General features: G+C 39.8%; 1 protein-coding gene across 1 annotated transcript in view; it reads right to left on the reverse strand.

The window, feature by feature from the left end:
* The window catches only part of FAM135B (family with sequence similarity 135 member B), a 210591-nt gene that overhangs the window by 76027 nt on the left and 107944 nt on the right, over positions 1-26620 (reverse strand). Inside the window, exon 4 of the mRNA XM_069780111.1 lies at positions 3074-3213. Coding sequence (XP_069636212.1) covers positions 3074-3213 — 140 coding nt within the window. The remainder of the gene's footprint in view (positions 1-3073; positions 3214-26620) is intronic.

Raw genomic sequence — 26620 nt, forward strand, 5'->3', positions numbered from 1 at the left:
CTATCCTCTCCCTGATACAAAATTGTCTGTGAATGGAGCCAGCAAGCAAGGAGACAGACAAGTTACCTGTTTTACTGCTTGATGAAAGAGGCAGAGCTCCTGCTTTAATAAGAATGAAAGCTAAAGCTTATGAAAATAAATTAGGCTTCTTTGTAACACTGAAGGCTGCCTCAGCTTGCAATATTGTTTCCTATGAATTCAAAGAATGCTGCATTCTGGGATAATATAGAAAAAGGCATCTAATAAACCAGAGAGTTTTAAAGCACCATTTATATGGTGAAAGGTATACTCAGTGCCACTTCTAGGTGGATAATTGAGGCTTCTTCCATTTAAAGCTAGACAAAAAAGATGTATATCTATACTTAAACTTATCTAGGGTTATGCAACAGGAGGGGGGAAAAGCCAAACCAAACCAAACCAAACCAGTAGCAAATGGACATTAGGTTTTATTGTTTGGTTTTTTTTGTACAGAGCATATCTCAGCAACTTGTCTCATCAACAAAACTACCCTAGCACCATGAGGAGAAAGCACACTGCTCCCTTTTTATAATATTTGATAATTCCAGTTCTGACAGCAGAAACCACATGGAGCATATGAACTCAATACTTCCATTACCCAGTCTAACTTGCTTGTCTATTTATCATAACTTCCATTTACAGAAAAAGCAGCGAACAGATCCTTCACCCTCAACCAAAAAAACTCACCATAGCACACAATTGGCACAAAAAGGACTCATATCAGTTGTGTGTTAAATAAGTTAAGAAGTTTTGAACAGAGATAATATTTAAAACACTTTACAAATCTCTAGGTGTTTTGCCAACGCCACATTGCAAGGATTGCATCCAACATATGAGATTATGTGACAGAGATGCAAAACTGTCTTTGAAGAGTAGTTGTGGATACAGTAGCTTTCTTCTGAGCATGGTGCCCAGTGGAGTGGCACACTTTGGTCTCTCCCATATTTAGATCAAATCTGTAGTTTTGGAAGACAAGACATCAAAGCAGAAAAAAGAGAGGCCTGGAAGCATCGAGCAGAAGTGAATTCTGTTAATCTCACCACGCAACACGCAAAAAGTTTTGCAGACCTTTATTTTTTGCATTTGATTCTTTAAAGTGTCTTCAGCAGCTCATCTGGGACCAACAGACCTGTTTATTTCTCTTATTCTACACCTGTGAAAACCCAAAGCAACTTCATCATACAGAGATAATGGAGTTTTCTCTGTGCCAAACCATTCTGTAAGTATAGAATTGAGCAGCTGCCTTTTTCCCAAGGGACCTCCTATGAAAAGACAAGTGTGATGCACACAGCACATCAAGAGTCAGAATGAGTTTTAGCTGTCAGGAATCTTGTGGGATTTTTTTTTTTTTAATTTTTGTGAGGTGCACAACTTTCCTGAATATTAATGCAAAAATAATCAGAAATCATCTCTGCTCAACACAGCAGAAACTGCTGTAATTTGAGGGGAAGGACTTTCAATCAGAGATGTTCCAGTGAGGAAGGATAAAATTAATATTCAATTAAGCATGTTGGAACATTTTCCTAACGAATATTGATAAACTTGCATTTAGTAATTTTTCATATAACACAAAACAACAGTTTGAGGGAGGAATAAATTGATGACACTATGTTAAAAAAAAAAACAACAAAAAACTCCCAAAACAACAACAAAATAAAACACCAAGAAGAAAGTGGGAGGGAAAGGGAAGTGTGTGAAATAAGCTTAACTTAGGTTCTCCAGCTGTTTTAATTTAGAGCTGTATATAACCCATGGATATGTGTGTTGAAATAGGACAAAACAAATTTTAAATCTCTTCATGTTCAAATACAAAGTTATACAAGGAAGGACAGGTGAGCACCTCTGACCCTGAGTTCAACACACAGCATTTAATTCACACTGGCTGCATAACCTGTAGGACCTATTTTTGATGGCATGTTGATTTTGCAAAAACAGCTGATGCCATGTGTCTCTCATTATCACTGAAAGCAAGTACTAATGCCATATATTTTGTACCAGCCCTTGTGCTGGCAAAGCATAGTGAAGACACATTGGCCCAGGTCTTAGTGCCATTCTACTGTGACACTTTCTCCCCTTTCTGTTTAAGAGTCCAATAAAACAGTGCTCTCCATACTCTAAGATTGCTCCTCTCTTGTAGCTCCTAAGCACAGGAGTTATCACTGGAAGACATTAGTTTCACATCAGTAAGAGGAAGCCAAAGGTGTCTTACAAGATGGGTGGTTCAGATCATGTACTTCCCTTGTGTAGGTGCTCGTGTTGTTTGAAGGAGTGCATGACAAATGGGGAGAAGGATCCCAATATGAACCTATTCTAGATGAGGCGTAATGGAAAGCAAAGGAGTTGTATGTGGACTATAGGAAGGGTAAGCTCCAGCAACTCTGCCATACACTCCTGCAGTCAGAAGCACTAAGGAGAAAGGTGAGGAGACCTCTGAGTGGTGGAAAGGGACTGGGTAGCTTGGTCACAGTATTGTCATTGCTGTAGCAAAAAACAGTCACAAGGAGAGAGGAGGAGGAGAAGATAGCAGTAACGGATGGTAGGAGTAGAAGCTGGTCCTAGAAAGATGCCAAGGATTCCCAGTTTTCTCAGGTGAGGTTAATCTACACAGATATGTAGAATGAGTGATCTAGTGCACAAATGACAAATTAAGGTCAATACACTTGAGTTTCTGATATACTGATTTACCAGTATATGTCAACACTGGAACGCCAGGGTGTAGACTACTCATCTTAACAGAGACAGTGCAGAGGGTCTATCTGACCTAATGCAGATGCTTATTGTGTCAGCATTTACAAATAAATAAATCACCCCAGGCACCCTTGTCAGTACAGGTAATGATAGGTACAGGACAGTCAATCTCCTTCTAATGCAGATGCTGGTATTTGGTCAGAAAAATCATGACTTTACCTCCACCAGCTACATTGATGAGACCTGTGACAGCACAGGGACCCCATGACAACTTCCCCAAAGGAGATATTTCTGCAATGGACAGCTAAAGTTAGGTAAGAGGAATCCCAGCCCTCCTGGTTTTTATGTGCATCCCAAGACAACTCACCCTTTCGCCATCCAGAAGCAGGTGCACTCTGAAGTTCATTGATTCATTAAGAATGATCTCTTCATTTCTGTACAAAATCTGAAATATTCTGCTGTAAACGTTGTTTTCATGAACACAGGCTGAGCAAAGGCTGGAATCACCTGCACAAAACACAGACAGACTCCTGGTGTGATTTCTGCAGGGAGGTTATTTTTTCTCCCACGTTTTCACTTCAGGATTATCTAGGCCAGTTGTATTAGTACTTGTAATTAACCACTTGCATTCTCAATAATTAATGGTAATGGAGCGGATTGTTATTGTGGGTTGCAGGTTCCCAAACATGGTATTTAAAGAAAATAAATGTTAAACTTTAGGCAGGCTGGATTTCATAATAAGAATAGCTGACCCTCCGACAGCACTTACCCTATTAATTTTATTTCTAATGGAAGCTAAGGCATCAAATGTCTCCTGGAGACGTTTGCTACTCAGCACCATGAGGACTGTGGGTGTTCACCTATGAAATTTCATCTTTTATCTGCAATGGGCATCTTTCAGAAGAGGAAGTTTTCTTGTCATCTCTGGTGCTCTCAGAAGTTACTATCTGGGAGGGGGGACAATAGCCAATAGCAGATCTCAAATGTAGAGCCTGGAAGTACAGAGGCATCTTAAGTAAAAATACAGAAAAATAAAAAAAACAGCCATTTTTTCAAGATGCTGAAAGTCTTGTGGAATCCTTCAGGCCCTTGACCCATGTGAGAGCTGTGAATTTGGACCATACAACTGGGATTAATCTGAGGAACTCAAGAACCAAAACCCTAAGTTTCTCCACATTGAATGCAGTCAATAGCTTCATACGTGTGCTGATATATCACATCATCACAAATGAACTTCACATAAACTCAGGTGAGATTTGTCCTTCCTAACTTCTAGATGCCTCCAGTGTATTTTGTTTTGGTTACTATGGAGCCTATGGAATTTAAATCATCATTCATCTGACAAAAAAAAAAAATTCATGCTTTAGACTGAGGCAAATTTTTGCTTGAAGTCCACTGCTTATTGAGTAATTCTTTCACTAACAATAAAACAGTGTGACTTGCTTTTTTGTACAAACCCACATTGGATGCAACAACATTTACTACAGTGAATTCCTTCCAGAGGAGCCTGTGATGACCGTGTGACTATTTAATGAACAACTGGGAGCCAGAGTTAGGTACTTTCAAGTTGTGTTTTGGCTGTTAATCACAATCACCTGTTAATTCTGCTTCCATAGCCCCTGAGAAACAGCTTCCTGCAATATGTACTCAGAGCTGACTTTGTTGCTTTCCAGCACTCAGTGCTGTAGGAATCTGAACTTTTGAAATATAGTCTGTTAGCAGATGGCATTTTGGAACTCTCCTGAAAAGGTGTGCTTAAAAAAGGTGTACCAGTATCAGTCCTTCAAAGAGAGACAGATCTGTGATCATCATCAGGAAGCCAGCAGGCACATGCTTTTTACAAAGAACAGTTTTTCAGAAGGTACTTCTGGGAATTTGGGCCTTTGCAGAATTGTTTTGAGTCCATGAGCTGTGGCAAGATAAAAGTCCAGGTCAGAAAGTCTTAGGGACTGCTGGTTTGTCAAGAGTTTCAAATCAGGACCAGTCTATTCTGCTGTGCTAAAGCTACTGCTTTGCTTTTTAGTGCAAGAATCATATATAATTTGCAATCAGAAGTCAGTGAGTAAAGACTAACAGGGGACTAAAGATTTCCTGAGGTAAAGGTTGGTTAGAGGGAAAAAAAAAAAAAAGAAGATAAAAGACTTTTTAAAAAAATGTGGTGGGTTAACCCTGGCTGGAAACCAGGTGCCCACCAAAGATGCTTTATCACTCCCCCTCCTCAAGTGGACGGGGGAGAGAAAATATCTCATGGGTCGAGGTAAGGACAGGGAGAGATCACTCAACCAATTACCATCACGGGCAAAATGGACTCAGATTGGGGAAAATTAACTTAATTTATTGCCAATCAAACCAGAGTAGGGTAATGAGAAATAAAGCCAAATTTTAAAATACCTTCCCCCACACATCCCTTCTTCCCAGGCACAGCCTCACTCCTAAATTCTCTACCTCCTCCCCACCAGTGGCACAGGGGGACGGGGAATGGGGGTACAGTTAGTTCATCACACGTTGTCTCTGCTGCTCCATCCTCTTCAGGAGGAGGACTCCTCACTCTTCCTCTGCTCCAGCACGGGGTCCCTCCCACGGGAGACAGTCCTTCACAAACTTCTCCAACATGGGTCCTTCCCATGGGCTGCAGTTCTTCACAAACTGCTCCAGCGTGGGTCCCCTTCCACAGGGTGCAGTCCTTCAGAAGCACACTGCTCCAGCGTGGGTCCCCCACAGGGTCACAAGTCCTGCCAGGAGCCTGCTCCAGTGCGGGCTTCCCACCAGGTCACAGCCTCCTGTGGACACATCCCCCTGCTCCGGCGTGGGGTCTTCCCCGGGCTGCAGGTGGAGATCTGCTCCCCCGTGGACCTCCCTGGGCTGCAGGGGGACAGCCTGCCTCACCATGGTCTTCCCCACGGGCTGCAGGGGAATCTCTGCTCTGGTGCCTGGAGCATCTCCTCCCCTCCTTCTGCACTGACCTGGGGGTCTGCAGGGCTGGTTCTCTCACAGTTTCTCACTCCTCTCTCCCACTGCAGTTTCTGTGCCCCAGCAACTTTTTTTCCCCCTTCTCAAATTTGTTCTCCCAGAGGCACTACCACTGTCGCTGATGGGCTGGGACTTGGCCAGTGGCGGGTCCATCTTGGAGCCGGCTGGCATTGGCTCTGTCGGAGATGGGGAAACTTCTAGCAGCTTCTCAGAGACACCATCCCTGTAGCCCCCCTGCTACCAAAACCTTGCCACGCAAACCCAATACAAAAAAAAAAAAAAAAAAAAGTACTAAAGGCCCCTATAGACAAGTGAATGGAGTTTTGTCATTATAATGATTAGGTTTTGTGGTGCCAGTCTGCTGGAACTGGAGTAGTGCAGACAAAGAAGTAGCTTTGCAAAAAAAAAAAAAAAAAAAAAAAAAAGGGGGCAGGGGGAAGAATTGATTAAATACCAATATGACAAATAAGACTTGAGCTAATTAATTAGCAGGACCATAGTGCTGTCATCCAAACTACATTCAAACCATTTTCCTATTACTGACTTTTACCAAGCACACTCAGGAACAGCCTAAGTGTTTCACCCTGCTATTGTCTTCCCATCACATGTCCTGCACAATAGTTATGCATAAGTCCAGGCAGCCTAGATAAATACAAATTTAGTTCTTGTGCTACACCAGTTAGGCTAGAATGTTTCAGCCTGATTAGCTCTTCAAAAGCATGCAGTCATATTTATTTTAATTTAAACCTCATCATATTAGAGACACTGCAAAAATCATATTAGAGGTATAATGCATTCTTATTCCTAGTTGGCAGACAAAGGAAGCTTTATGTTATTTGATTTGGATATTGATATACTGGTACTCTTCTAGAATGGAAAGTTTAATGTCATTTTCTTTTCAAACACACTCCTGCACAGACCACTCCTACTGTGTAATTGCTTTAGGAGCTGGATTTGCAAGGTGACATAAAAAGTCATTGCTCTTGTTGGAAAGGTCAAAGTCAAAGACATGCTACAATGCTTAGGGTTGTCTCAAATCCGTGTGAGTGAATATGATACTACAGGGACAAAAATTGCTCAGTCTCAAGCAGAGATTCACCTTTGCAGAGATCTGACAAAGAACTATAGCAGATGAGTGCCTAATCATCTCCTAAACACAACCCATCCCTGGCTATTTTAATGGCCAAAGCCTGCTTCTTTTCCTCTTAAAGTATGACATAAGGCTGTGGCAGGAGTTATCTCAGAGGAGCACTTGGCAGCACGAAGATGTCTTAGTAATGCTGACAGCAATGCAGGCATCCTGCCTCTCAAAGCAAAGGGGAACGACAACATCTCCATAGATATTGCCGTTCAGGCAGCAGCACTCACTGATGTATTCTGTGCTTTAAGGTACAGACAGGGACCAGGCTGTGTGACTGTACTCGAGCTTCTTTCACTAACAAGAATTGGTACCTGCACCAAACATACTCTTTCTTAGTCTGCTCTGTGAAAACATCATCATCCCGGTAACTTTTACAAACTTCCCCTTGTTCCTGGGATACCTTCTGACACTCGTGTCTCTCTAAACCCACAGACTTGTCTGCTAACAGACTGTGGCAATAAGGTTGGCATTTGCCACGGCTGACATTGTTCAGAGACGGTTGCTGGCAGGAGACATAGCAGATGCACCCCGCGTTCACACAAGCACCTCTGTCCTTTGGCACAAAACACAAGATGGTGTGAGAGAGAAGCTTGAAACTATGGGCTTTCGCAAATCTCTTTCTAGCATAACCTCAGTTATGCAAATAGCTCTGAGCTGTGGCTGCACTGCTCAGAAGCCACATGCAGCCCAAGGAAGACAGACAGTGTGTGGAAACTGCTGGGAGCTCTCACTCCCTGGTGAGCTGGAGCTAAGACCGTACTGACCTGCATGTAGCTCTTTATTCCATAGTTTCAAAGGCTTGAGCTTTGGTGAACTCAACAAGGAAAGACTAATTTTGTGGTAATGAGCTTTTGCTCAGTAAATTTCCTTGTTAGGAGATTTATTTGTGACACTTACAGTGTTCCTTAAGCTAGAAGGAATCCTATTTTCCTGTTTCCTTTTCCTAAGTAACTATTCCATTTACTGCTTATCTTCCTTGAGTTGAATAGGTCTTCAAATTATATGGAAAGTAAAAGAGCAATCAGGGCTGTAAGAACCATCGTAAACATGAACAGGACAGTTGTGCTTAACAACCATTCACTTAAGAGAATGAGAGAAGCCTGTTGACGCATTTCTCTCTTTCTATTCTTTCCACAGGAAATATACTGTTACCACACCACCACCCCTAGAAATCCTTTTACAGACTATTGAGTAATGGCATTTTTAAAAAAGGAAGGGAAAAAAGGCTCTTTGCAGCTGTGCACACTTTCATACACATAGCATAGACTACCTGTGCAGACCAGTCAGTATATCATGTCCTGCTTTCCCACTGTCTCCATATCCAATTTATGAAGCTCCCCCAGATACACTCTAGCCTACCTAATCTTCCCAACTGGAAGTTTCTATAGGTGGAGATTTCTAAATGTTATTGCAGCATATCATACAGAAATTTTTCATCCCTTTAAAGAATCAGGGAGAGGCTTTGCTATTGAGATACTGGAGGCCCCTGAAAAAAACCTGTCCAGGTAATCTTATAAGGAATGAACTGATGGTTAGGTGATCTGTAAACAAATTTGTTACTTATCTTCAGCCTAATTTAGTGAGAAAAGAAACTATATTGTCCTGACAACCACTGCCATTAGGATGGCACTGGGGTGGTGATGGTGGGTGTCTGTGGCAGATGTGCAAAAGTCCCTGAAGAATAGAATAAAAAAGAATAGAAAAATAGATGGAATAGAATAGAATAGAATAGAGTGTAACAGAATGTAACAGAAGAGAATAGAATAGCTTTGCATAATGCCTCAGACCATATAATGAGAGTTGGGATAGGAAAGTGAGAAGAAGTAAGCAATGGATAAGAAAACCTGGGTTAACCTCTTCAAGAAAAAGCACTGGAATCTGAAGGACACCACCAGAAACCATAGTCCCCTACAGAGACATGTGACATCTGGTCAAACTCACTTAACCATAGCTTTGCTGCTTGTAGTAGGTATAATTTGATAAAGTTGATAATGAAATCAACTTTAGTTGACTAATGTGCTACTCTATTTGTGTTTTGAAGGGGTATGATATGCCAGAATAGCTTGCCCTTTTACTTGAAGGACTCACTGGTACATTAACTGAAAGTATTGCCTGGCCAGGCTGGCAGCATCCCTCAGCTGGTTCCAAGCTGTGACAGGGACCTAAATTTTCCTGGTTTTCAAATGTTCTCATTTGTGTTATTACCCCCGGCAGTATCCTCACACCACTTCTGTTCATGTGATGAGAGGAAGACATTTCTAGATGAAAATAATCAAAGATGTTGATAATGTTCTGCAGGTCAGAACTGTTCCCCTGACCTTTCTATGATCCTAATACACACACCAGATAGATTAGCACTCCTTCTCCCAAACTCCACTGGCCAATTATCCCAACTGTCCTCTCCAGATATCCCACTTTCTTAATTTTTTCAACTCTGCATTCTTATAGCATCCTTCCTCTGCTTTCACCATGCCTAAATTATGTCCCCTCTTCCCTTTAAATCTCCTTTATTTGAACCATCCTTTACTCACTTTTTTTTTTTAACCTCTATAAAAATAGTTTGAGATGTTTCATAGTTGTTCTATGTCAATAACTTTTCCACGGAGCAAACAAACAATGAACTCACCTTGGCAGAATCAGCTGACAATGACACATGCATATCTCAACCTCTGATTTCTGTCAAGGAGAGATTTTGAAATAGCATTGTCTTGGTGTGGCTAAGACTTGATGATGAATGATTTTCCCAGAGCCACCTAAGTCATATGAACCCTTGCTGTTTGCAAAGCAATAAGATTGGCCAGTTTTTATGCCCTCTGCAATCTGTTTGGCATGCAAGTGATTAGCATGCTCCAGTCTTGACAACTAGATGCTTTCCATATTATGCTTATATGATTTGTCATGTGATTATTCTTCCTCCTGATGTCTGTAACTGACAAAGAAAACTGGAATTCATGTTAACCAACAAACCTTTTCAAAGATGGTAAGCATCCTGATCTAAGACCCTAAGATTTGCCCAAAAATATTAGTATAACCCAACCTTTGAGAAATGCTGGAGTTTGCTCATATTTATTTTTTCAGGGCTTTAAAATCTGTAAATGCCTAATTGTACAGTCCATAACTCAGAATTTGTACATGAGGTAATGTTCCTATGATAGGAGAGTACCTTCGAAACCATGAGTGAAAGGCAGTAGGTTTTAGGGAGTTTCTGAAGAAAAAACAACAGTTAGAAAGGAAAAGGTTCTCAGTTGTAGTACTACAGAGACCATGCACAGCAAGTGTGATCATCATGACATCACTTTGCATTACTTTTTAACTTTGTTTCCAACAGGTACCGGAAGCACGAAGAAAGCCTTGGAATTACGTCCTTGGTTTATTTTAAAATTTATTACCTTGCTAAGAATAGCTTTAAATAATGTTAGATTTCTGTACATAACAGGGAGCATGAGACTGAAATGAAATGTGAAAAACTGTGTTCTCCAGAGGAAACATATTAAAACCTCCTTGACAGCAAATTTTCTCCTATACAACTTTTCTGGTAAACTTGTAGGACTTCACTACAGCTTTGCTGAGAATTACAGGGGGTAACATCATACTTATATCCCTCCATTACCTCTGCTTTTAGTATAGTTCAACTTTGGGGTTTGACAAAGAAAGAGCAGAGATAGAGTTTACCCTGACTCTGTCCTCTACTCAGTAGCCCAGAGAAGTGAGATTAATTACTACTCTTTCAAAATAAGGAAGGAGGAAATGTGACGACTCAGTCCTGACAGTCTGCTGCTGGAGAGATTACATCGCTTCCTATCCCCCACGAGAGGCAGAGAACAAAGAAAGCCGTATTTTTTAATTCTAAATATAAAATTACAACTCCAGGGAATACAGCCTTTTAGAAAGATGACTTCAGGTTTACATCCTGCTTTCTCCAGAATTCTTTCTCCATGGTTTATTGAGCATTGTATGAGAGGTCTAAAATGAACGGGGAATCATTATACAGTCAGGAAAAAATCCATATGGAAAACAGATCTAACTTCACATCTAGCCTCTTTAATGCCTTTATGACTATAGCACTGGAAGCAAGGTAATTACTCAATTGCTGGCAACTTCTTGAATCTTGCTGTCTGAGAAAAGCAGTATTATTATGCTGCTGTTCAGATAAATGGAAAAGCAGGGTTCTGGTAAGTTTTGCTTTAATGAAAGAGATGCTCTTCAATAATGTGGGAAAATCAAGATGATGCAGTTATAAACAGAGCTTTACTGTAAATATTTCTTTATGAATAACAGTGCACACTTAAACATTTGTATTTCAGATTAATTCAGAGCCACAAGAAGCATATCATAGTCTCTATACTTGGGTTCCCACACAAGAAAATCTCAGAGACTTATGATACCTTTAAACGCAGACAGATTCATTCTCCCAGGTCACTCGTGCACAGACGGATGAAGGGCATTGCAACACACTCACTTGAGAAAGAGATGTGAGCGTTTTGAAACCTTCCTACCCACAAACCTTATGTTACTACCCACACAGACATGTTGTGTCAGCGGTTCATGTGATCTTTCCTAATCTGCTTCAGTGGAAAGTCAACTGTTGGTAAATCACAGCAGAAGGCATTTTAAACTGAGCTAGATGTCCTTGCCCTGATGCAAATTGGAAGCAATCACATAGTCTATTAACATAGGTGAACAGGGAGGGCAATAATAAATGGGTATAGATAGTATTGCCTTCAAAAACTCAGTCTGGACTAGCTGTAGCCCATCTACTTGTAATATGAGTGATCTCTACAGCACACATTGTCCTGGTTGGTACTGTCATAAAAATAACCCAAATCTGTCTAGTGGAGGACTACCTCCCTCACCCATCCAGACACACATTTCGGGCTGTCCTGTCTCTTGGTCTTCAGCATTTGAAATTCCCACTAGCGTCACAAGGAGAGTTGGTTCTTGTTCAGAATCCCTACAAAATAGATAGGGATTTTCTAATTTCTAAGTTTCCTTGTCTTCTAATTTCTTCTACTATTGCCAAAATTCTTAAACACTTGCCAGTCATACTAATTTTGCTATTTTTTAGAAATAATTAAGACATGTGGGCATTCCTCGAATGAACAGTGTGCCATCTTGCTAGAACCTAAGCACAATACTGCAAAATATAACCAAAGGAGACCAGAAAGCTTGTGCAAATAGCCCTGTTTATCTAACTTGCTTTTTTTCCTTTACCATCTGTTGGAGCCATATGCCTTCTTAAATAAGAGTTAATTATAGGTCTCCACCACAACTAATCAAGTAGTGGTAACTGTTGCAAACTTCATCTGTAAATTTCATTTCTTCTTTATAACAATTCCGCCCCAAACCAGACAGTGAGATGGTTGCCTTTCTCTGGTTTTCTGGACTTGGGTACACAGTAGTTACAGTTGATGCACACATGTCTGTGTTAACATATGGGAGAAATTCATAACAAGCTGGAAAAATAATAAGAGCCAAAGTGGAGTTCCCACCAAGTACATTAGGAAGGGTGACTTTGGGAAAGAAAGTGACTGTGTCTAATAAATATCCACTGACATATACTGTAGCAGAGCTCTTAGTGTTTTCAGTTTTCCTTCACTGCCCCTATGCTGTTGTACTGAGTGAAAGAGAAAAGAAACAACCTTGTCACAAAATTATCTGGCTTTTAGCACTGAAGAACTGGAGCAAAGAAGTATTCAATACGAAAATTAAATTTTGGAAGAGAGATTCCAGCCCATTTAGAGAACAATAAAACTCCTAATGAGATCAAAAAAACCCAAGATTTCACTTTCATGTCCAATGGACATTTGTATAAATGTCCATTTGTATAAACGTCAATTTACACCATTCAGGGAAATGCTTTATAACTACCTCCAGTGTCAATGTCACTCTGCATTGCTGTGAAATGTGAAAGGACTGAATGATAAAAATAATTCAGTCCTGAATATGGCAAATGAAGAGTTGAAGTGCCTTTTAAAAACCCCAAACACTAAACAGCTCTTTCAGCATCACAAGACTGTGGCAATTTCAGACTGTCATACTGACCTTCCAGGAAGTTTAGAACTGTTCTGGCAGAAATCAGTTGGTTTTGTTTTTGTTTTTTTTAAAAAAAAGAAGGAACATGGAAAATAGTATGTTTTAAGTTAATTCATTCCAGCCATCAGGTAGTTGTTACCCATCATAACTTCCGCAACCTCTTTGTAAATGAGTGGTGCATATAGAAGAAAGAGAACACTTCCAGCATTTCATTTCAGCTAGTCTATTCCTCTGGCTACCAATGGTAAGATTTTCTTCCACTTTTCTCACCACTGCTCACATGTTTTGCCAGCTGGATCACCACAAATGTTTGAAGATCCAGATATGTAGGGGTTGAAATACATATAAAAATGTGAATATATGTATTTTACAGACACTTCAAGCATGGATATAAGATTAGGACCTGTTATTCCCTCAGTGCTGCATGGCATACCTGGCATGATCTCATCAACACAACAGCAACTGAATCAGGGAAGTCCTGAGCTGAAATCACAGACTTCAAGTCAAACTGGAAATTAAAGATTTCCCAGATGGGCCTGTAACTCTTTCAAGTCCTCTGATCAATGGTATGGATTGGGAACTAAATGCTCTCCTAATGTACTATTGCAATGCCTGCTGTGTTCAAGAAGGTGATGGATGGAGGTCGTACATTTACCAAACTTTTATCTTCAGCATTACGGCCAGTTGCACTTTACTCAGAGCGTAAATTACTGTGAACTAAGTAAGTAAAACATTTTGTGACAGTCTAACAAAAAATCTGACAATAAATCTAATTTGTCAGAGGTAAGAGGTAGTCCCTAAGATCCCACCATAAAATAAAAAACCTGAGGATTCAGAGTGAAGGACCTCAGACTCCCACTGGACAAAGCCACCACTGCTGGTTAGTGTTTCTGAAAAGCCAGGCAAGTTATCTAGGTATTTAAATACAGGTTTCTGAACCCCACTCTGGATCACAAAAGTAAACACACAAAAAAGGCTTCAAGGTCCTACAGTTTTTTTCCTCTTTGTGTACAATACCAGTCAGGACGTCTTTCATATCCTTTCTATGATCAATCATCAGAGTTAAGTTAGACACAAGAGACCTGATTCCTCAGCTGCAGCCAAGGATCTTTTATTCTACAGGCTGCAGGTTCAATTTCTAGTGTGATGTTCAAGGTGGGTTTGTCACATCCACATTTGCAAGGTGAGCCCTCCACGTTATCTTCTTCCTCCACGTTCAAGTGGACCTGACCAGATCCCTTGCTCATTCAGGAGAGACCTGATCCTAGTGCCCAGGTGGTCTGTGATTCTGACCACTAGATTTGGTATTTGCATACAGTGGGAGAAAGGGTAGAAACACATATACCTCCTTTCCTGCCCATAAAATGGATGGAAAAACTTGCTGAGTTCCCAGGGCAAGATATATCAGCTATAAATCAGATGTTCCTCTTCTGACCCCAATTCTTTCCACAAATTACTACACAATCTTTGTTCTGGAGACATTTCACAGGTACAGATGTACAGCACTGGTTTCCCAAGGTGAAAAAATACAAACCAGCCTCCAGAAAGGCAGTCAATGTGATGGAGATTGGCAGAATCAGACCACAGGTAAGTTATGTCAAGGCCTCATATTTTCAACACAACCCTTGAAGCAGGCAGGTGGCACTTAGATACAAAGACAATTTTGTCCACTTATTAGGGAGGCTAAAGGAATAAAAATTTCACCTAAATATTAACATACATGCACACAAAAATATATCGCAGTTCCATTTGCTGAAAAACAGTTCCTGCTTAAAATAAAAACAATATCATTATAAAGTAGCTTCCAAATAAGCAAACTATATTGCTAATCTGTAATAGGAACTGTTTCCATATAAGCCATAAGCTTAATTGAAACCCAAAATATTCTTCTGTATGTTTTATATCTTTTAAACATTCCTTTGAGGAGGTATTTTAAAATTTCCCATCCAGCTGAGACATGAGATTGCTCCTTTCCTAGGTCAGCCAGCTCTTGTCCATTTAGTGAATTAATTGCTGAACTGTCTATACAGCTCAGCACAAAAATGCAATAGAATTATTGTTTCTGATTCATTTGCTTCTCCAGTTAGATTCCATCAACCTTTACCACTGCATTGGTAATTTTTTTTTTTTTTTGCTTTTTAATTATGCACATTATCTCAGTTGAAATCCTGTAGTTTCATCTGGATCACACATGCACATATATCAACAAGAGACCAATCATACTTTGTCAATGCATGTCCGGCAAAAGCCATTTGGCTTTCTGTCTGGGATTTCATTAAACTGCATTAATGTTCTCTCTGTCTGTGATGTGCCAAGAGTATCATTAGCCATTCTCTTTCTCTGGGCTGTTTTCTGGTAAGGCTATTCATTGTCTTCAGTGTGAGTTAAGGGTCATTCAAGAAAAGGATCTGTTATCACTTTCTGAACAGTCTGTCTTTTTATTTGGCATAAACTTTGCATATATATCATGGTCCTGCACTAAGCTCTTAAGTGGACTAAGCAATATAAGACAAAGGGTCCTGAATCTAATCCTACCTACCTTCCTCAACAAAACTCATCTAAGACTTTGAAACTTAAATGGGCCAAATCCTGTCTATCCAAAAAATCTCATATAAACTCCCCTATAATCAGAATTTTAAATGCCTTTACCTCTCCAATACAAATAAAGGTGCCAATAAACTCTTATTGCCACCACACTATAGAGAGTAAACTTGCACAAAGTTATGGTAGATCACTCAAGGTAGTCCTGAGAATCAATGACAAAGCTGGGAATGAACTCACATCTAGTATGAAGAAAATCCGATATTTACTACCAAACAGACATACGCATTGCCGTTGAATTAGACATCATGTTGTAGGAGTATGTGGCTACAGTAACGCTATTTAGGCAGCACTCAAGAGATCTGGATTCCTGTGCTATCACTATCTTCTTGAGAGACATTAGGCAAATCATGAGGCATCTCTGTCCCTCAGTTTCCCACATATTAACTTCTCTTTCGCTTTGTCTCTCATTTAACCAGTCTGCAGCTGCCATTTTGAGCTCTGAGTTTTATTACGATATTTACCACACTGCCCTCAGCTGTTATATCTAACTTGGCTGAGAAATACTGCTGAACCGGGGATGCAAGTCTTTAGTGGCTTCCACTGTAGATAAATTGTGCAGATATTTCTCTAGATATTTTTTGCCTGGTAACAATCTTATTCACAAGTTTTTCTAAAGATTTAATAAAATCTTGGTTCTTTTTCTTCATTCTCTAAACTTATCCATCAACATTCCTAATAATTTTGGAAGTAACAATCCCAAGTGCAGCCCATGGCGACAAATACACCTCCCTGATGTAAGCTGACAATATTCGGGACATGTGATTTGCAAGATTTGTATTGAAGTCATGGGGTCATTTCCTGGAGGTATAACTTCTTACAAAGTTTGCAGAAGACAACAGATCAGGTCTGTGAGACAACAGATCAAGTCTGTGTGACAACAGATCAAGTCTGTGTTGCAGCCGCTTTCAGCTCCTTTCCTAGCTTTTAAACTATTTCCCAAAAAATAAGAAAATGAATAGTTTATATTCAAGTGACATGATGTTGGAAACAACCCATCATTTCTGCTGCTACATTTGAATTAAGAGAAGGAACACATAAGTGCATTGTTCCTCTGGATTTCAGTGGTAAGAAAGTCGAAGAGAGGAACAAATATTGGAGATCTCAACTAGCAAATACTGCACTAGATTAGTCAGAAAAGTAACTGTAAAGTAAGGTAAGAAGACTCAAAACTAGTAGAAACAAACTCCCTTCTGTTTTCAGTGCCTTTACAAATGCTGGAAACCAAGGAGATGTTGTTTTCCATTACCCAGGGAATGGTGATTTAGGTTAAGATTGTCCTACAGATACTAAGAAGGAGAAAAAAATTACAGTGCATTTTGCATAAGGCTTTTCCACATGCCCACGTCCTTGTAAGGATGGCTGTCCTTGAAAATGAGAGCTATGGGAAATCGTATAAGAGTCTGTGGATATGAATCATGGGGTAAAGACTAAGAGTTAGCTTGTTCTTATTTAAAATTAATAGAGGGAATTTAAAGACTTGATGGGAACTTTTCACGCAGACAAAAAGAATGAAAAACTGTGGGGAAATTGGAAAGCATCCAAAATAGGCTTGGCAAGAACTTTAGGAGAAATGGTAGAAAACCTTCATAAATTATAAGGAGAATAAAAAAGGAAAAAAAAAAAAGAGGAAAGGAAGGAAAGAAGATTATAGGTTTTCTCAGGACTAAATCATCACTATTGTATAACAAACACCTTACTGCATGAGCTGTTCAAACTTCCCTGGTTTCCAGGTAAAGATGTGGAATAATGTACTGGACATCTAGTTGCTTCCTTAGTGTTCCACAAGCAGACAAATTTCTTGAGGGATCCATATTCATCCCATCAGTTCACTTTACATCCATATTGAGATATCTGGATATTCTTAGCATCTTTGTCCACTGTTACAAAATTCAACAGTATTTGGCATCAGTGAGTTTCAGAGGCTTATTTTCTTGAAAAAAATTTCCTTTGGTGATGTTTAAGTTAGCGGTATTTCAGCATCCTGGATACTCCTTTGTTCTCTTTCTGTCTGAAAGGTCCAATTCAGAGGTCAGACTTAGAATTTATATTGTTTATAGGAGAGGTGCAGACAACAAGTCATGAGTTGAATGAGCTTAGCAGCTAGAGACATAGCAGAACTGCAGAGTTTATCCATACAGCATGACAACCATTTCCATGCAGTAGTTAATATTTAGCTGTTACAGACTTTCTGGATAGACATTTTAAAAACAACTGATATTCAGTAGTTTTCTATCACATTGTTCTTCCTGTATTACTCCTCATGTTTTCTTCTGTGCACTGAAGCCAGGTATTTTGTCCTTGCGCTGTCTACCACATTTCTACTTTATATTTTATACATTTTAAATCATGCTTCTATCTGGACAGCTAGCCTTGAGTAAGTAACAGCAGTAGAGGCTTAACATGTCAATCAAAAACAGTAGATGTAACTTTCTGCAGATAGCTCTTCAAGAACTTCCATCACATTGTCTATCAATTTGTGACCCAACCTTGCAATGATGGTCAGAGCTGGAATAACCTTATCTTTGGAAGGCAACAGTGGGAGTTATTGTGAAACCTGTTAACAAAATAAGCTTGAAATAGAAGACATGCACAGTCAGGTAGGTATTAACCGGTGATTTGTGAAGAGTTTGTGCTCCTCCCTTATTTATTACAAAAAATACAGAGTTGAGAAGGACAAAAAAACACGGCACAAATGCTAATCCTGTTCCAATGACCTCAGCACTGAACTTGAAACTACGAACTCCTGTTCCAGCTTTATCAGACACTTGGTCTGTGGCACTAAGTAAATTACATGTGACTGGATTAAAATCCTGGCTCCATATTCTTAAAGCTGGATCATTAATACACACCTCCTCACCCAATACCCTCCCCCTGTACTCTTCTGTAACCAAATCTGGGCAAAGGCAAAGTATCCTGGTTCTCTGAAACATGCAGACCTTTCTGGAGCCCAAGATGGTTGTTAGAAGCTCAGGACTTTTGGAAAAGTGGTCAGTTCAGTAAACTAGCACCAAAATAAAACAATTAGGCTTTGTTTTTCTTTGAAAAGAAAAACATTCTTTCTCTGTTTTTCTTAGGTACAGATGAAGTTCTGCAGAGGATAAAGGCAAGAACGTTCTTTGCAGGATTGAATCCTGCAGAAACTGTGTCTAAATCAGCCAGAATTAGGGCTGAGCAGCTGATTGAATCTTAATTTCTACAAAAAAATAAATAATTTAAAGCACACTAACATCAACACCTGGTAATTTTTTCTTTAGTATCTTGTTACCATTTTACTAACTTCTACTTTTCTCTGGCTAAAATTACTCAAATTACTCAAATTCAACTAGTTTTCCTTCATACTTTTAATATGAACTTTGATTTTTTTTTGAGAAGGTACTCTCTCAGGAAAAGAAATATAAGTGCACCATTTTCAAGCACAATTTCAACTAAAGCTGGATCAGCATCTCTGAAGAGAGGTCATGTTGGAACGGCAGCTCTTTCTTCAGTCCAGCTGTGCTTTTCCTGCTTAAGAACATTGTCGAATCATTTACAATTGGGTCATTTCTGGGAACTCTCTCAAAATATATGAAAAAGAGATGGTTTTCAACTCAAGCCTGCAGGTTTTAAAGGGTAATCCCTACCGGAGTGTTTTTGTTTCTTTTTTGTTACAATCTACTAAGATGTTTGGTAAGGTTGAACTAACTCTTCCAAGCTGAGGATGGCTTTTCCCTTCATGCTGTTCCCTTTCAGCAGTGGTTGTATACTAAAGTTTACCTTGTACCCAGATTGTCACAAAACTTGCAACAACAAGGAGTCTCTGATCATCTGGTGAAAAAAAGGAGACACTGATCAACTCATCCAGTCACATCTGTTACTCATCCTTTAGCCTTTCACTTGTTTAATTCCACCTTATGATCTTTTAAATCAAGGATACCGCTGAGGTCCCTCTGGCCTATATTGAACTATATTTGCAGAGATAGGAGTGACATTAAAATCAGGTGCCTTCAATGTGAGGTTTGGGTCAGAAGAGCATAGGCTTTTCAGTGGACTATAAAGTATGTGAGCCCTATGACTAATCCCCATGGAAGTATTGCTCCTTCTTGAATTCTTTTGGGAAATAGGATGGAATTTCATAATTTCTTGTTTATACAAAAACACCACCGGCATACTGTTTATTCTTTCCCTAGTGGTGGATCAGCCATTTGAATCAAGAAGTATAAGTGAATGCAATCAAACTTATGTGCGGAATAGACTGATTACCTCAGGTGTCTGCATCCCCCTTTTCCCCAGGCTGCTGATAGACCTAAAGGCTTAAAGAACAAGGAGGGGGTTTTATCCTTTTTATCCACTATTATATTCTACATCACACCTAAGACTAAAAAGCACATATTCAGTCTATTGTGGTCACACTGTATGAAATAGAAGTACCTCTTCCCATACATCCCCAAGTTTGTATTCGCTATCTTGTTTTGCTGTATGAGTATAGTCATCAGGCTTTTGTTTGCAATCACCAGGCAAGCAACCTCACAGACACAGGCAAGCACTAAATTCAGTTCAATTCACTTGTGTTTTCACTAATTGGCTGGCTAACGTGAACTGTATCCCCTAAGACCACCCACATCCTGCAACTGAACACTATGTCAGGGAGCACTCTCGCTTCTGAAGATGCTTGTCACTAATGAGCCTCAGATTCTTTCCTTGCATAAGCCAAGTTCCCATTCCACATAGCAATTATGTAAATGAAGGTGAAGTTCCTGATAACTTCCATTGGCTCCTCTTGGTTTACGATTAAAAAGATGAAAAACATTAAATAACTTTCATTTCAGTCTGGGGAAAGAGCTGACTACTTAAACTAAAAAATAAAAATAATTTTTTAAAAAAAGACATTTTAAAATGGGCTTTCCTTTTTATCCCCAAAGGACAACAATAAATGGATGAAAACCCACCTCCAGATGATACTGTTCAAAGAGTTTACTTCATTGTATGTAGTCTCTCAATTTCCTGTTGCAGTTAACTGCTGCCAAAACCAGGTGCTGTGCAATGTCAACAGTGATCAACATTCTAGATTAAATCTATTTGATATGACATGAAAGCCTTCAAATTCTTTGAACGGCTTAGAGGCAATCCATCACATGAACATTTTTATAGCCTCCACCACATCCTTAGAGTGTGAGTTCTTCACCTCCTTCTTTATCCCTCACAATGCTGATTGTAGATATTGTTCGTGCCCCTTTTACAGGTGGGAACCTGAGGCAGAGCATGACTTGGGCCTGTCTCCTCAGGAGTATTCAATATAAGCCAATGCAAATTAGACCTTCAAGGGACTTTGAAGATCTGAATCTGTCTCTTGCCTAACACTGGAGAGAAAGCCTTTTGGAGAGTAAGAAATTGAAGCCAGATCTCACAGTTCAGCAACAGTCTAGACTCCCTGTTGTCTTCCCCTCTCCTGATATTGTAGAAACTTATATTACTGGAAATCAAAAGACACAACCATTTGCAGTTTAATTTGGTTTCATTAAAATCTAAACCCCAATTCAACAACAACAACAAAAACCAGCCTTCCTATTATAATCCACAAACAAGCAAAATTTATTATATAAGTCTAAAACTCTGTTTTTGCTTCCTGTGTGCAGCACTAGAACAAAAGCACATGGTAATTCCTTGGATCCTATCAGAGGTCCTTTGTAGTCTCTTCTAATCTAAATCTTGAGACTCTGAGGTCTGGTGAGTGTATTTTCGATCAAATATTATTATGTCTAGTAACACAGAGATCCTTATTGTGTTATATGTACAAGAGATTTGTCATCTCCCACAAATATGCTACCTACTTTATTAGTGGTTGAATGGAGTTATTACACTACTTCCCACTACTTAAAAAGGAGTGAATTAAACCTTGCTATTTCTGAGTAGGTCATATGGAGAAAACTCAAATGCCAACTTCCACATACTTCTTAGAACAGAGCCTACTGATGAGGCTCCCCAGATCCACATCATACCAGTACTACCACTCAGTTGCACCCACTAGCCTTGAATAAAATTTTTAGCACAGGATTTGTCATATCTCATTTTAGTCACAGAAAAGGCAGGCAACTTAAATAAGTTGATTTTTTTTTATGATCAGTGGACAGAAATCAAGACCTAATAGGAGAAAATCACTGTAACCTAAAATTCATCCTTCAGATATGTGGAATGAAGTCCTTCCAGTGTTACTTATGGAGGAAACTTGCACTATAATCTTAGGCTACTCAATCTGACTGTAAAACTGCTCAAGTATGTAATTATTGCTAAGATCATGTGAGACATTCCTTTTCCTCCTCCTGAGATTGTGAGTTGAAGTCCAATGTCAAGACTTGCAGACAGATATGCAAGAGACAATTCAACCCTATCAGGGGTATGGTAGAAACTATAGACATATGCAAAACTCAAATCCAAATCATAGCGATATTCACTTTTGTAAACAGTTTCTAGGTGAAGTGTAAGATGAGAGATGAAAAATGGATAGGCATAAACAGACAAATCCAGGAAATTATGAGACAATATTAGTCACCGTGACTGGAAGTACTCTCAGCACAACAGTAGAATGGACTTGCATGAGGCCCTCACCTTCACCAAAGCACCATTACTGTTGGAAAACCTCCTACTATTCAGTGGAAAGAGAGGAGGTTCAGGGAGAGTTCCATTAAAGAACCACACTCAGTACTTTCCATTATTTCCATGGATAAAACTTATCCTCCAGTTATACTTTCTCCTGCTACTGGAACAGCTTGCGAACAAAACACAAAATTTTTGGCCTACATCTGAGCAGTGCTTTGGGTGTTTTTTTGTGGTCAAAATTGTGGGAAAAAATTTGGCATGATACCAACAACTGCACAACAGAGCATGGTGCAAATACGCCTAAGATAAGAGCCAGCAAACTCCTATCACATCAAGAGGCAGGATGAATAATATACAATGCGCTGATGAAGAAGCATTCAGCACAAGTACAATGCTCTCAGGAGGTAAGTTGGTTTAGAGAAGGTATTGTGTTAAGTCACAGAATGTACCAGGTCAAAGCTAGGCTAAAGATCTTCAATATGTTTTTGTGCTTTACGGTACAGACATAAGCTTTTGTTTACCTCACAAGAACTTGGCCTTAAAGCTGAGTTAACTCACAGTAATAAGGCATGCTGAGAGGTGCAGATGGAAAGTGCTACACAGAAGTGGCAAGACCTAGTAGCTGTTAATGAGCAAATACCAAAAATCATTAATCAATATATATGAGCTGTTTAAAATGAAATAGTTCTTTTTCCCCACGTTTTTAATTTGTTTGCTCTGTTGTTTCTGAAGACATAAATATGCACCTTCCTCCATATACATGACAGGCATTAAGCTTAAGTTTCCCAGAAAGTGAAAGAACATCGCCCAGCAAACAGGAAAATGTCATCTGCCTAAGAGCAGCCCTAAGGTGAAGAAGGTGTTACAGAGAAAATTTCCACCGAGGCAGTATCTGGTTGCATACATTATGCTACCCAGGCACTGTGCAGAATGGATGTAGCTAAGCTGGTGGGGGGTGTGATTTTTGCTATTTGAGGCTTAAATCTCCTTCCCTCTGGATAGCCCTTAACTGCACACTCATCTCAGCTGGTCTCTGTTTCATGTTCATAACAAATTGTGCATCCAGTGTCCCTCCGGCTCCAAGCTCTGATGGGCACAGAGGGTCATGGAGCAAGTGAAGTACTGCAGTCTCCTGCAATGGAGTGGCAGCCCGACCTCCAAGAAAGCTCTGCATTCAGCTCTGTGCTCAGCTCGGTTGATTTACCTCCTGGACCTGGATCCAGAGGTGTCCATCAGGCACAACAAGGCACCAGACACTCTGAGAGGAGTCTCCCATATTAGAGTTGTGGTGAATTGACAATAGTTTTGATGAGTATATAAAAGAAGTAGTTTTATATTTTCCCTTGCACATAATAAAAGAAGAAGGTCTTAGACACCCCTCCACTCCACCACTATTCCATCTAGACTGGGGTGCTCAGGGCCAACACCTTCCACCAAACTAACCCCTTGTATCTCGCCGTGAAGGACCACGGGACTGATGTCACTGCAGAGCCACTGGCCGTATTCAGATTGTGAAAAGCAGAAGCTGGTCCACTGCTGCAGATTTTCCAAATGCATATTAGTTATTTCTGGCAGGTTAATGTGTAGAGGTGGAGGAGAACTATTTTCATGAGCCTGCTGATTTTGGATGTTGTACATCAGCTATGATGATACTGCAGCATGCTTCCATTTAGGACATAAGCCATATTCAAAAACCTCCCACCTAGAAGGAAAGTCAGCGGTTTTAATTACATTAACAGACTTCCAGATTACTGTTCTTATTGCAACTCATTACACAGTGCGTGGTGGAAATAGTAGGTCAAACATTTCCCTCTTTGGATCCACTGTATTGCTCTCTAAAGTGTGAACCGACCATAAAAAGTTTCAAGACCATAAATAATTCCCTGGTCTCCTACACTGTCACATATCCAACAATATCAAAGCTCTTTATATTAAGTAATTAAGTTTCGCAATACCCTTATGATACAGATACAATTAACCCCATTACCCATATGGGGAAACTAAAACAGAGGAAGGCTGATAGCTCAAGATCAGAGCTGGGAAAAAGAGCCCAGCAATCATAGGAATTAAGGACTAGTAAATCCTCCTGGGTCCTCAAATCCTCCAGCTCTCTCATGCCACACAGGCACATTTCTAACTTCAAAACTGTTCAGTGCTAGAAACATACAGGGTTTTTTGGTTTTGTTAAGCTCTGTCTGAGGTTTTGCTTCTGGTATTCACTGGCTTGAGTGAGTACATTGGACACGGGGTATTGGACGTATACATTGGTTACTGGCCATAGTTTCATTTTTGTGTTCTTTATTTGTTTACCAGGTGAAATGTCAGTAACACAAGGATTTTCTCCACACTATACTTTCAATTGAGTTTCTTTTGTAAAAGCAACAAATGCTGAAATAAGTTTCTCTGAACTAAATATGAGTAACACATTTTTGTGACTGTTTCTTCCAACATAATGAGAAAGCTTTATTCTTACTCTTAAGGGATACTGTGTTTATTTCCTAGACTTTTTTTTTTCTAATTTATTTTTGGGTCGGGTTGGGTTGGGTTTTTTTTTTTGTTGTTTAAATATCAGGTTTTGATACTACATCTGATGCCTATTAGGTAATGTGCAATATAATTTCTTTAAGAAGAAAAAAACAGAAGGCAGAGTACCATCCATCAGTTATATGCTTTTTTTCATACTACATTTTCCTTTGCTCCTCAAATATCATTCACAGCATTTATAAAATACTCTTGTGAAACAGATCTCTCAAAGTTGTAGTCTGCAGTACTAGAGTAAAAAATTATGGCCCATAGTGGCTGGAGACCAACTTTATCACTTTCTACTTTGACAAAGATGTAGTGAGTTGACTACTCTACTGATCTACCCACTTTACATGCAGTCCTCAGAGGCACATTTAAATGGACACAGTGCAATTTCAGGGAGTTTATGATCTTACCAGTGGAGGGTGTTGTGGTAACAAATTTTTAATATGCATTATGGCTTCCTCCACACGCATGCAAGGGGAAGACTAAGTTACACAGTATCTACAGTAGAAGGTGAGATTTTACCACCTGTCTGTAAAAGCCAAGTCTGCCATTTTGAACTTTCTTAGTTTCTATAAAATGCATGCTATTGCACCATATATTTTTATGCCACCAGCTATATAATTTAAAATCAAGGTAAAATCAGGAGCTTTCCTAACATTCATCCCCAATCTATCAAACCTTTAAGCAAGTGCTTATCTAATAAACAAGAAGCATCTATTTAAGCCAACAGGATTGTTTTCAAGCTTCAAGTCACAAACCAGCATTTTACTACACAGAATTTTACAGCAGCTACCAGAGAAAGTCTCTGCTTCTGACAGATCAGGCCATATTCAGAGAGGCTCCATGTAGTGTGGAGGAAGTTATTTGTTCATGGAACGTGAAAGACGACCCAAATTTGCATGAACCTAGATATAGAAAAGGAGAAAAACAAAGCATGGGGTTTTCCCACATAACTTGCACCACTTTGAGCCGTTTGGTTTGTTATCCTGCTTCAAGTGCTTCCTAATCATTCATGCAGGTGCAAAGACAATGCAAGTTGTTCCCTGTTCAGGACACCCATTGCTTTAATCTTCTGCAAAGGAGTAAAAGTTTTGCATGAAATCCAAGACAAAAAGGGTATTTAAGTAAATGTATAAATATATACACAACATTACTTTTGCATGCAGAAATCTGTAGGAAATGAGGTGCTGAGTTCCAGCATTAACTGCAGGCTCTGTGCTGTCACACCAGGAGGGAATGCAAGTCTAAAGAAGGAAGAAGAAGGTTTGAATTGTTCTATACTTCAGTATGTTATACAAACCTGAGGTCTCATTCTCCTTAGACCTCTACCTTCCACCACAGTTTGCTGTAGTTCCCTTGACTTCCTAATGACTCCCTCTCAAGTGTTTTTTGTCAAGAGAGCGAGCAAGATTAGGCCTTGTAGGCAGCAAATGGTTCAAGGCTGCAGTTAAACCAGATTCACTTTCCATGCAAACAGATGCTGGCAAGCAAAGTTTAAAGCAGAACTGGTGTTTTTCCACTGGGATATATGGTCCACTGCCAGGACTGATCAGTGTATCATCAGTATTGCTGTAGTAGGTTGCTAGGCACTGCTGGACGGGTTGCCTACAGCATGTCTCAAAAGTCCCGCTACAGATGGGATATTGAAAGATATGAGAGCACCTACACAATGAGGTGTTTCTTTAAGGGCAGTACACACATCATCAGTGAGAAAGCGATTTGACTCTAGGCACTTTTATATCATCACGCACACCCCGTCTGTGCAACTTAAACATCAAAATGAAATGTAAGTACAATTTATTTACTCATTTCTTCTCATACTGAATGGGTATATAAGGCAACTGTAAAAAGAAAATTAAAATTACCACATTCAAACCCATACTCTTTGTTCATGCTGGTCATGTTGTATTGGGTTTGCATGGAAAGGCTTTGGTAGTGGGGGGGCCACAGGGGTGGGTTCTGTTAGAAGGTGCTGGAGGCTTCCCCTATGTCCAACGGAGCCAATGCCAGCCAGCTCCAAGACAGACCCGCTGCTGGCCAAGGCCAAGCCTATCAGCCACGGTG

The sequence above is a fragment of the Haliaeetus albicilla genome, chromosome 3, assembly GCF_947461875.1.
Source record: "Haliaeetus albicilla chromosome 3, bHalAlb1.1, whole genome shotgun sequence".
NCBI lineage: Eukaryota > Metazoa > Chordata > Aves > Accipitriformes > Accipitridae > Haliaeetus > Haliaeetus albicilla.